The sequence below is a fragment of the Belonocnema kinseyi genome, chromosome 9 (assembly GCF_010883055.1).
Source record: "Belonocnema kinseyi isolate 2016_QV_RU_SX_M_011 chromosome 9, B_treatae_v1, whole genome shotgun sequence".
Taxonomy (NCBI): domain Eukaryota; kingdom Metazoa; phylum Arthropoda; class Insecta; order Hymenoptera; family Cynipidae; genus Belonocnema; species Belonocnema kinseyi.
In genome coordinates, this window is record NC_046665.1 from 53317521 (window position 1) to 53330260 (window position 12740).

The following is a 12740-nucleotide window of genomic DNA, read 5'->3' on the forward strand; positions in this document are numbered from 1 at the left end:
TAATACCTTCTCTGACGAGAATTTAAAAAGATTTTTTAACGAAGTGGTTCAACCTTCAACTATGAAATATTTCAGAAGTAAGCTATAAATTATAAATAAGAATAATAATAATAATAAATTATTGACACAAATTAAAAACTATAATATTCAAATATTATAATTTACCTTATTATAAATTAGATTCAATATTTCCTGGCCGTTACACCTGTCCTCGTAGTTTAATCACAAAACAATTTTTAGTAATCACTGTTTCCGTTTTTCTTAAATAAAATATACAATAAAATAAACTCCGCATTGCAGCAATATAATAAAATGAAACTTGAAAAGTGTAATACAGTAGATTAAATTTTGATCCGATCTAAATACCGGTAAATCTGAATGCGAGTTAGGCAGAACGGATAATTTTACGTCCTACATAGAATTTACCGCTACGGAGTTGCGATGGTGAAAGTGACTCTCCCACGCCGTGCCATCCGAGTTCTAACCCCTCTATTCATCTATCTCTCTTTTGAGAGAGAAGGATTTTTTTCTCATTTTTCACCGACAGTCTCAACACGACGAGACGATGTCTGACTCAAGTTGATGCCTCCTTGAGCCGTTGACAGCGCAGTAATTTGCCTTAAGAAAGGGACTCAATCTGATTATACTCTGCGTAGAAGAATAGAAAGTGCGAGAACTCAAAATTCGTGCTGCCGTTTCAAAGCCCGACCACCGGTTAATTTTAATTATCCTCCCGAAACTAATTTATTTACCTCGGAATTAAGTTCAAGGATTTATAGTCAAACTACCGGTCTTTCTCTTTTTCTACTCACTTCCTACCTGCAATTTCTCCAATTGTTTTTCATTATTTCTTATGGCTAACTAGTATTCAATTTTTTCCCTCTATTCCCTTTCTATAAAAAGGATTCTAAGAAAAATAATTTTAATTTCATAAAGGCATGGAGATAGAGTCCAAAATAGAAGACATTACTTTAAATAAAATTAATTGATAGGTACAATATTGAATTATTGAAAATCATTAGATTAATTTTCTGCTGAAAGAGATGAATTTTTAACCAAATAGATGAATTATCAACCAAATTGTTGAAAATTTAAATAAAAAAGATTAATCTTAAACTAAAATCAGTTTTATTTTTAACCAAGAAACAAGAATCGTCAACTAAAAACGTTTCTTCCAAATAAGATGAATTTTCAACAAAACTGTTAAATTTTCCACCCGAAAAAATTACTTTTGAAAAAAATGTTTGAGTTTTTAACAAAATCATTGGGTTTGCATCAAAATAGTTGAACATTTACCAAATAGCTAACTTTGCAACCTGCAAAGATGAATTTTCCAGAACGACAAAAATTATCAACTAAACCGTTGCATTTACAACCAAATATTTGAATTCTCCGCCAAAAGGAATGTGTTTTAAACTTAATACTTTCAATTTCAGCTAAGAAAGATAAAAGTTCAACTAAATAGTTGAATTTTCAAATACCAAAATAAATAAAAATTTCAACCAAAAAGGAAACAGTTCATATTTCAATAAAAATAATTTTATTTTAAATAAAACAAGTAGAATTTAACCAAGGAATATAAACTAATAGTTGAAATTTTAAATAGTTTAAAAATGTAAAAGTTCAATCCTCATCCAAAAAAGATTAATTTCCAACAAAAGAATTTTCAGCCAAAAGAACGAATTTTTAGCTAAATAGTTAAATTTCCAAGCAAAGAGATAAATCTACAACTAGAAAATATTAATTTTCAACAAAGTAGTTCCAATTTGGACTAAGTAGTTGAAATTTTAACAGCCAAATATTTTAATTTTAAATAAAAAGCAACTGAATTCAACAATACATTTGAATTTTTAATCAGAAAAGTTGTTTGTTTCACAATAAGAAATACATTTTTAAGAAAACTGTTGACCTCACAAGTTAAATAGTCATGTGTTTCAGAAAATTATTCATTTTTAAATCCGAAAAAGTTGAAGTTTTGATAAAAGAATGATGAATTTTTAACAAATCAGTTGAATTTCCAACAACACAAATAAATTTTAACCAAAAACGAAATAGTTGTATATCCAAGTAAAAATTCAATTGTAAGCAATTAAGTTGATTTTCAAACAACAAAATAGGAATTTCTTCAAGGGTTCTATTAATTCAGATAACATTTAAGTCAAAAACAAGAAATAAGAGAAGTTTCTTGAAAACAAGCAAAAAAGCGAAATTCTTAAAAAAAAGGGGGATACATATGGAAAAAAGGGGAATAGGAGAAAGTGCATGAAGTCTGGAGGTTATTTCAGTTAAAGAGTACAAGGTAATTCAGTCAAACATTTATTATAAATTTATTCAATATTAATAATACGGTTATTTAATATTAAACTGAATTTTAAAGAATGAGAAATGTCTAACGTTGACTTTCCTTATCTACTTAGAAAATAATTATGCATTTAAAATAGTTTTAGGAATACAAATAGGCCCATTTTTTCAAAATTGAAATCTAATGAATAACAAGTTCAATTGCTCTTCTGTTTTCTCTTACGTTTAAAATATTTCACAACCTTCTAACAAAAACTATAAATTATTCATATAAGCCATAAATACTGACTAAAACTCAACTATGAAATAATAATACGATGAATTGCAGTGTGTTCTGAAGGGAATATTATTAATCTATAAATCATGGAAGTATTTCTGTTCGTGATAGGAAGTTCAAACTTTCAAAGGCATTTTATGATAACTATATTTTGTGTGTTTAGACTATCTGTCGTCATTATCGTGTTTACTAGTATTATTAAGTAGAGCAGTAGTCATGAGAGCATTGCAACTGTAATAAACCAATTTTATATAACAGTAAATTGGCATTTGGTTGCCACGTAACTAGCCTATAATTTATATAGGGGCAATTCCAGCGAGAACTTGCAGAAGAAAGATAAAAGTTCTCCTTTCTATCGACTCTATAATGATTATGCAAAAACTGTCTCCCAATATCTTACTGTAAAATTGAATGTATTACTTCTTAAATTCAATCTAATTTAAAACTAAAGTAGTTTAAGTTCAAAATTAATCCATTTTAATTTAAGTTGGTCAAAATTGAACAATATGAAATTTTAAGATAACAAAGAAGGACGGAGATAAGACCGGAAGTCTTACTAGAATTCTCGAGAATTTCTTGTTCTTTCCCTGTTTACCGGTTCGATAAAAAACGTAATTCTCAATTTTATTTACAAAAATGTGGAATAAATTTTAAAATATTTGTTTTCAAATCAATTTTAGGCAAATTAAAATAATTATGAAGGCTTTTGTAATTGTAAGAGTGACGTCTTACTTGAAAGGATATATCTACTGTGGGTGACCTTTTCCCCTAAATTTTAAATTCGAATTGCACAGACTCCACAGCCCAAAAGACACTTAAAATAATTGAAATAGAGTAATTTTCATGAAAATAGGAGAATAATAAAATAAAAATGATTTTAAATAAAATTAATCTAGGGGCTGTATTAAGTTCAACATTAAACGCTTTAAACTCCTTACGCTTTAAGTCGAAATATATTACATTTTGAACAAAATAGTTGATTTTTCAACCAAATAAGATTTTATAGCAGTATAATTAAACTTGATCGAAATAGTTCAATTTTCAATTTAAAAGACGAAGTTTTCAGAAGAAAGATGAACGTTCAATCATGAAAATTAATTTTTTTACCAAGAAACGAATTTTTAACCAAATAGTTGAATTTTTAGAGAAAAATATAGGTTTTCAACAAAAAATGTAGTAGCTAAATTTTCAGTTAAAAAATTTAGGATCATTAAAAAAATCGAATTTTGAAGCAGTTGTATTTAACCAGAAAATAAAAATTTGTAACAAAATAGTTAAATTTCCAACCAGAAAAGTGAATTTTTTTATCAAGAGGATTAAGTTTCTACCAAAACGACGAATTTTCTTCAAACCAGTTAAATTTTCAACTTGAAAGGCTAGATTATTAAAAGAATTATTTTGCAACAAAAAAAACGAATTTTGAAGAAAAGAAATGAATTTTCAAACGAATTATTGAATTTCCAAATTAAATATTTAATTTTTAAGCCAAAGAGACCCTGCAAGTTTATTTTTTATTTATTTTAAATAAGAAACTAAATTTTAATCAAAGTGCTAAATTTTCAACCAAATAGTTAATTTTTCTACCCAAATAGTTCAATTTGCTACTAAAAAGACGACCCCCCCCCCCCCAATTGAATTTTCAACTTCAAAAAATAAAAATTCAAAAAAGATCATTTTCAACTAGTTGCATGCATAACCAAAAATCATTTATTTTTTGGAAAAATAGTTGAATTTTTAATCCAAAAAGGTGTGCTTAAAAAACAGATAAAATATCTACTCAAAAGGCTAAGTTAATAAAAGAATTATCTTCTACCAAAAAAGACGAATTTTCAACAAAATACATAAATTTGCAAATTTTGATCAAAATAGTGGAATTTTCAACATCATAAGTTTTTTTCTTAAATAAGAAACAGTCAAATTTTCAGCTAAAATGTTTAATTTTCAACCAAATAGTTGAACTTTTTACTAAAAAAGTCTAATTTTCAACCAAAATGACAAATTTTCCACAAGAGAGTATAATTTTCATCTTGAAAATATCATTTTCCAACAAAAATTTTCATTTTTAACCAATAGGTTTCATTTGTAATTAATTTTTCAACCAAATATTCGAATTTTTAATCATCCGAAATGAATTCCTAACTAAAAGTATTATAGTAAAAATTTGAATAAAAAAGATGGACCTTTTAACAAAAAAGGGTTGAATTTTCTTATTGTGTTCTATTAATTCAGTCCATCTCTTAAATGAAAATACGAGAAAAAGAGGCATTAAAGGAATTAAAAGAAACTCCCGAGATTCTGACTCGACTTCCGAATTATTTCCTGTTTTTCTCTACCGAATAAAATTCCCCTTTTTTCCGGTTTCCCAGTTCAATCCACATCTCAACCCTTAAATTATTTTACAAGAATATTAAAAATCTGTAGAAATATAGATTTTAAATGAATTTTAAGTTTTTTAAAAAGATAATGACTGCTTTTGTAATTGCAATAGTTGAGTCCCAGGCAAGTCTGACCAGACATGGTTTATCTACTGCAGGTAATCTTTGCCTATAAATTTCCGCGTTGGACATATAATATACTTGCAGGTAGTAATGAGTCGACTTTTCTTACGTATCATAATGAAGAGAGTCCAGATGAGAAAGAAACCATGGAACAGTGAAGGTGAAAGATAGAAAGAGAAAAAGTGAGACAACAAAAATAGTGGGAGAGAGAGTGAGAGAGAAAGAGAGAGAGAACGGCCAGTGAGAGTCAGAGCTCAGTACGTTGAACTTCTGCAGTGAAAGTTTCTATTATACCACTGGCCTTACCTTACTTTTACTATGGCAAGTTTTGCCGTGTTGTGTCATAAGTCCCAAGTATTGTAGGAAAAAGTCGATTTGTTCCGCCATCCTGTTTTCTTTACACGCACGCTCGTCCCGTACAAAGTCATGTTTTCACATTTTCATTTCTGATTCTTCCAAATTTCACTTTATAGTAACAAATTCGGGCCTAAGCGGTCGTTCATAAACTACGCTACTAATTTTAAGGAGTGCTCAGGGCGTTTCCTGTCTATAAATTTTAAGAAATTATTAATTTAATTTAATTTTGAGAATTTTTTTTCCTGCTTTCAAGAAACTTCCTCTTTTTCCCATTTTTTCATTTAAATGTGAACTGAATTACTAAAACCCAATTAGAAAATCCATCTATTCTTGGTTAAGATCAAAATCCAGCTTTTTTTATTGAAAATTCTACAACTAATTGGTTTAAAATTGAAATACTTTGTTAGCAATGCATTTTTTGGTTGAAGTATCATCTCATTGGTTAAAAATTTCATTATTTTGTTGAAAATTCGTTTCATTTTTTATTTAAAATTCAACTACTTCGTTGAAGTCTTTTTTAGTTGTAAACTTCAACTTGAGGCATCAACTGTTTTATTGTAAAGTCATATTTTCGGGTTGAAAATAAACCTATTTTTTAGGAAATTCAACTATCTGGTTGAAATTCGAAATATTTATTTGAAAATTGTACTATTCAGTAGAAAATTACCTTTTTTATTTACAAATAATATGTTGGTGTTAACAATTCAACTCGTTGTAAATTCGTTTTTTTATTGTTGAAAATTCATCTTTCCTGGTAGAAAAGTCAACTCGGTTTAAAATTATTTTAGTAAATGAATAAAAGTGTTTGATGTATTTTGAATTATCTTTCTCGTGCCTTTACCCTAAAAATGTCAGAATTAGAAGACTATTAAAAATTGCGCCGGAACGAAGCCCGAATTAAAAATTCTAAAAGATTCTTGGGTCATTGGACGCCCAGAGAAGTTATTTTTAGAAAATTTGAAAGACTTTAAGCACTCTGAAAAAAATCCGGACCACGTGTCCCCTTGGTGTCATTTTAAGAGAGAGGAGAAATATTCCAAGAAACTTTATTACTTTCTAAAATTATTACTAAACACTAGTAGCAAAAGTAATAAATGTCATAAATTACATTATAATTTTGTGGCAATAAGAGCATCTAACTTTTCATTTATCCATCTACAGTTTTGATTACTGTAATTATAAACTTTGAAAAGGAATCATTCCATGAAGTTTAAAATCTCCCAATAAAATACAATCTAAAATTTAAAGCTTTCGAAATTCGTAAAAATAGAAAATAGGGTGAATTTTGTATGAAAAAGGCAAATTTAGCGTATCAAATTGTTAAAAATAAATATAACTAAAATATAATAGTAGACTTTTCAACCTTAATAAAAACACCTGATAAAAAGAATAAACTTTCAACCAAAGATGTTGAATTTTCTTGTTGGCTCCTTTTAAAAGAAACAAGTTCTTTTTAAAGAAGGGGCAACATTAAAAAACATATATAGGGAAAAGAGTGTAAGGTTTCTGAATAGATAAAAAATCACAGACTAAAAATATGAGAAAAGCTTGAACGGTGGAACCGTAAAATCTAAATCTTCAACTGAAAACTGTTTTACATAACCCCAATATTTTTTATTGTTCAGATTATGAAAGTTTTATTAAGTTTTTTACAGTCTAAGGAAAATGTATACGATTTTGGTAATGACTTGCCATTGGTAAAGTCAGAAAGTGAGAAAAAGTTTGAAAACCGTTGCAATTTGGAAAAATCCGTAACGGAGAACAACGTTCCAGAGATATCTGTTCATGGAGGTTACGATGTACCCCACGATTCTTTATTGCTTGCGTAATTCGGTGTCACAGAATCGCACCTATTTCAATCGCTAGCTCGACCCCGAGTTGAGTAACAAGCAAGAAAGGCTCTTCCTGTAGAGAACTGAAGTCGGAAGAGAAAAAGACGAATGTGTGCTGACTGGATGATTTATATTTCTTTCAATTCCAGCTTGTTCTGTCATCAATTCCAATACAAAATCCAGAAAATGATATTAAATCACTCTTTCAAAATTACAAGTTACTCCAATTTCACCTTGCATTTAATTTTAGTTTTCAAGTACTTTGACACCGAAAACACAAATTGCATTACATTAACTTTTAACAAAAAGATCAAATTTTAACGAAGTAGTTAGATTTTCAAACAAAAAAGCTGAATTCTTAATGAAAAGTTTAAGAACTGAAGTTTTCACTAAAAACTATCGATTTTCATTCGAAAACGGAATAATTTTGTTTAAATAAAAAAATTGTGTTATAGAAGGTTTTTATAAACAAGCCAAATATTTTTCTGAGTGTAGTTCAACAAAGTTTCACTTTCAAACAAATAGAGGACTTTTCGGTTAAAAGATAACAATTTTTTTTTAATAGTGGAATTTCTAAGATAATAATTATATAAATAATAATAAACTTTCAATCTAAAAAGATGTATTCTTTTATTAGGTTCTATTAATTCATTTCGCATTTAAGCGAAAAATAAACAAAAACATTTTTTTTAAAGAGGGAAAAAAGAGGAATTCTTTTCAAAACGGAACAGTGGAATACATGAAAGACTGTGAAGTCTGAAATTAGAACTTCCAGAAAATTCATCTCGAATTTAATATCAGGTTTCAGTATTTTTATACCAAAAACCTAAATCATTGATAAAATATTTTTTAATTTTGGGTTTTGGAAATCCGAATTTCCGCGAGTGAGTAAATTGCAGAATTGCACGGCGACAGTTATTGCAATTGTGATTTGCAATTAGCGAAGCATGCAATTGTGAAATTGCGTCGTTGGTGTTATTGACCCGAAGGCCGATGTTGGCGAACACAATCGTGATCGCCAACTTAAAATGTCATTCGCCTTAAAGTTATTGCAATACCGCGCACTACGCACACTTAGAAAAATATTCGCTTAAAACTGAAACCACGCGAAAAAGTAAAAAATATAGAATCAGAAAATTAAATTTTTAAGTAAGCGAATTCTAATCGAAAAAGAAAAAGAATTGACACTCATGTGTTTCTGTATTGACCAAGGTGGACGGAAAGCTACGTTAAGAAATTGTTCTGACTTCTCCCTGATTTTTCCTTGGTCATTTTTTCATTTTTAAATTACCATTAATCTTCTACAAACAATATACAACAATAAAATTTTAGAGCAAATTAACACAAATTTGAAGCTTATTTATTTATTTGACCCGAAAACAAGGACCTTTCTACCATAAAAGATAAATTTTCGACCTAAAAGGACAACATTTTAAATAAAAGGTTGAAATTTTAAGCTAATAGTTGAATTTTCATAAAAAAATTAGTTCTGAACAACAAATGTAATAATTGCTATTTCAACCAAAAAAGTTAAAGTTTCTACCGAAAAAGATTACTTTCAAAAACCCAGAAGAAAAATTTAACAAAATAATAATTTTTCAAAATAAAAAGATTAATTTTCAACCAAAAATAAAGAGTAAAAATTCTAGTAAAAAAATGAATTTTCAACACAAGGAATACAAGTTCAAGTAAAATTATGAATTTTTAAACTAAAAAGATAAATTAAAAAAAAGAAAAATAGAAAATTATGCAAATAGTTAAACTCACAAGCAAGCAGACAAACTTTCTGGAAACTGTTTATTTTTTGACGTAAAAGTTCATTTTCAATTAAGATGTTAAATTTTTAACCTAAAAAGACAACACTTTAAATCAGGAACAATATTTTTCTAACAAAAAACACAAATATTCAACTAAAAAATAACCATTTTTAACCAATAATAGTAAAGGTATATTTTCAGTATAAAAAATTGATCTTGAAGATAAAAAATATGTTTTAATAAAATAATTGAATCCTTAATTTTTTAAAATAATAATTTTCAACCAAGAAAGATGAAATTTCTACAAAAAAAAAGAATTTTTTAACCAAAAAGATTAATTGAAAAAATACAGTTAAATTTTCAATCAAGATAGATTCAGTTTAATTTTGAACGCTTAAATATAAATTTCCAATAAGAAATTTTATTTGAAATAAAAAAAGTTGACTTTAACCAAAGATGACGATTTTTCAACAAAATAACTGAATCTTCAACCAAAGAAGATTAATTTTCAACTATAAGAGATGCATTTTTACTAAAACAGAAGAATTTTTAAACAAAAAAAAAGAATGTTCTAAAAAACAGTTCAATTTTCAATCAACATAGATCGCATTTGAATTTTTGATACAAAAAAATATAAATTTTTGGAAAAAAATTAATTTTCTACCAAATTATTTGAATATTCAACTGAAAAAAAAGCTTTATAACATAATTTTAAAACTTTGAATCATATAATAAAATTTCTAACTTATAAGAAAAACAGTTTTTGATTTAAAATGCCCCCTATAGAAATTTTCTGAGTTTTGATTTTTGACCTATCGACTTTTGACATTTGTGACTTTCAACACGCTGTTGACTTTTGAGAATTGTGAAGGCTATTCGCAGTATATTATTCTGGTTTAGCTGCAAAAATAAAAGCTTTTAATTTAATTTGAATTTTGTTTAAATGTTTCAAATATTGTAAAGTGAATGTAAAAAAAGGAAATAGAATTCCTACCCAAATGACGACCATGTAGTACACTCATCTTGGCGCACATCGTAAAATCACTCTTCCATCTGGAATAATTCATGTTGTCTTTCGCAAAAAAGCTGCATCAAAGGCACAAAATAATCCATTTTCTTACTCCTTGACATACTTTATTTAAAAAACTCAAGCACTGAAGTATTCCATTCGTAAAATCCAAATTCGTATTCCATCTTCCCTCGATAGGAAATTGTTAACTTTCACTATTTGTTCACTCTTAACAATTTTATCATCCCTTAGCACTCCCGAACTAACAGGCCCAGCCCTACTCTTCGCACTAAAAAAAAGTTAACGTTTTTCCAAGTTTTCTGAGTATTTTGGATCAGTATTGAACATTCTTTTTTCGACACACGCGAGTAACGGTGAAGGCGGGCGGAAATAAGTACAAGACGGCATAGCATTGAATAGGATGTGAACGCGAGGGACTCCCAAAACTTTTTGGGACGGCCTGGTTGCGTAGAGACACGCGAACCGTGGAAGCCGTTTATCCAGGAGGTGGTGGCACTAGTGACCTCGATATACGAACAGCGGCCCCCCAATCGAAAGGCCCAATGCCAAAAACCTGGCTCATACCGGTCCACCAGAACTTTCACTCTCTCCAAATTTGTTCACCTTCTCAATTCTTTACACATTACTCAAAAATATTGTACTTGTATTATTTTATTTTATATTTTTTAATGAACTGCATCACGGTAAGTCAAAAGTTTCATCAAGATATCGATTTTACATTTCAACTAAATTAGAAATAATGTACAGACTTGACTCGATAAGATTTTTAACCAAGAACATTAATTTTTTACCAAAAAAGAAGAATTTTTCACACAATATAATAATTGTCAATCAACGAGATGGACCTTAAAACCAAGAAATTAATTTTTAAGAATGTTATTACATTATTGCAAAATTAGTCCAATTTTCAATTTTAACAAAATAGATCTATTTCAACCCAGGAGATGAATTTTCAACTAAAATTTTAAACCTTTATCTAAAATATTTGAATTTTCTGTTATAAAAATTAATTTTGAATTTAATAAAATGAAAGCCAAAAAGAGGAAACAATGTGGTTGAACCTTCAACTACTTTGTATAATTTTCAAACAGAAGGGATGCACTTTCAACAAAATAGATGAATGCTGAACCAAAGAAGTTTCTTTTTCAACCAAACAGTTATATTTTATCAAGAAACGTAAATTTTCTATAAAAACAGATGAATCTTCAAAGAACACTTGAATTTTTAATCTAGAAAGTATAAATTGTTGACAAAATTGTAAAATCATGAAATGGTAGAGTTAAATCATCAGTTTAAAAAGTTAATTTTCAACAAAATAGTTAAATTTTCAAAGAAAGAGATGAGTTTTTAACAAGATTGAGTTTTCAACCATAAATGATACATTTTTGGCGAAACATGTAATAGTTGATATTTTAATCAAAAAATACGAATTTTGAAAAAAATAACTGAATTTTCAGTCAAAACAGATTATTAATTCTCAACAAAACAGTTGCATTTTTAACTGAATAGAATAAATTTTCTACCAAACAAAATACATTTTTAATATATTCAATTTGATCAAAATTGTTGAATTTTTAGCCAAAGAATTTATTTTTCACCAAAAAGAGAAATTTTTGACAAAACACATAAATTATCAAGCAATAGTTGAATTTTCAACCAAAAACTTAAATTTTAAACTAGTGGAAATAAGATTTCATTAAAAAATATCAATTTTCACCCAACAACGGAATAGTTACATTTAAAGGTAAAAAATTAATTGTCAACTAAGAAATAAATATTTCTCAATAAAATAATTAAACTTTCATATAAAGAGATAAAATATGTTAACTAAAATAATGGATCCTGAACGAAATAAATGAATTTTCAACAAAAATGCTGCTCAATGTTGCGCCAAGTATTTGAATTTTTGACCAAAAACGTTAATTCTCTACGAAATAACGGATTTTTAAACCAAATACGTGAATTTGGAACCAAAAAGTTGAATTTTCTACTAAAACAAACAAATTTTCTACTAAAAATATAATGCTTAAATTTATAACTAAAAAATTAATTTTAAACAAAAGAAATGAATCTTGAACCTAATAATTGTATCTTTAACAAATAATACAATTTTCAACCAAGTAGATTAATTTTTTTCACGATTTTTTCCATGAAATAAATTAATTCATAATGAACTAGTTAAATTTTCCGTTAAAAAAGATAAACTTCAACAAAATAGTTAAATCCTTAAATAAAACATGTTATTAAATTCCAACCAAACAGTTGCATTTTTAACTTTTTAACCCATTAAATTCACATTAAAGGAGACAATTTTTCAATAAAATATATTCATGTTTAACCAAATAGTTGAATTTCCAGCAAAAATAATTAATTTTATACTAAAAAAGATACTTTTTAAACCTTAAATGGAATAGTTTAATTTTAAATTACAAAAATTGATTTTAGAGAAAGCAGATGAATCTTCAACCAAATAGTTGGATTTTTAATAAACAGTGGAATTTTCATCAACATCAAAATGAATCTTCAACCCAAATGATTATTTTGTCGAAAGAAGATTTCCCTACATAATATATTAATTTTCAAATTAATAGCAGAATTTTCAAGTGGTAAAAATGAATTTTCAAATAAATTGTTGGATTTTTAATCCAAAGAGAATGGTTTTCTACTAAGCAGATCATTTTTAACCCC

The 12740-nt window shown here is 27.4% G+C and overlaps 1 protein-coding gene across 2 annotated transcripts in view; it reads right to left on the reverse strand.

Moving 5' to 3' along the window:
- Window positions 1–10068, reverse strand: part of LOC117179903 (hormone receptor 4) — a 60444-nt gene extending 50376 nt beyond the window's left edge. For both annotated transcript variants that reach the window (XM_033372102.1, XM_033372101.1), the window contains exon 1: window positions 10017–10068. In XM_033372102.1, coding sequence (XP_033227993.1) covers window positions 10017–10056 — 40 coding nt within the window. In that variant the 5' untranslated portion in view covers window positions 10057–10068. The remainder of the gene's footprint in view (window positions 1–10016) is intronic.
- Between the last annotated feature and the right edge of the window lie 2672 nt (window positions 10069–12740).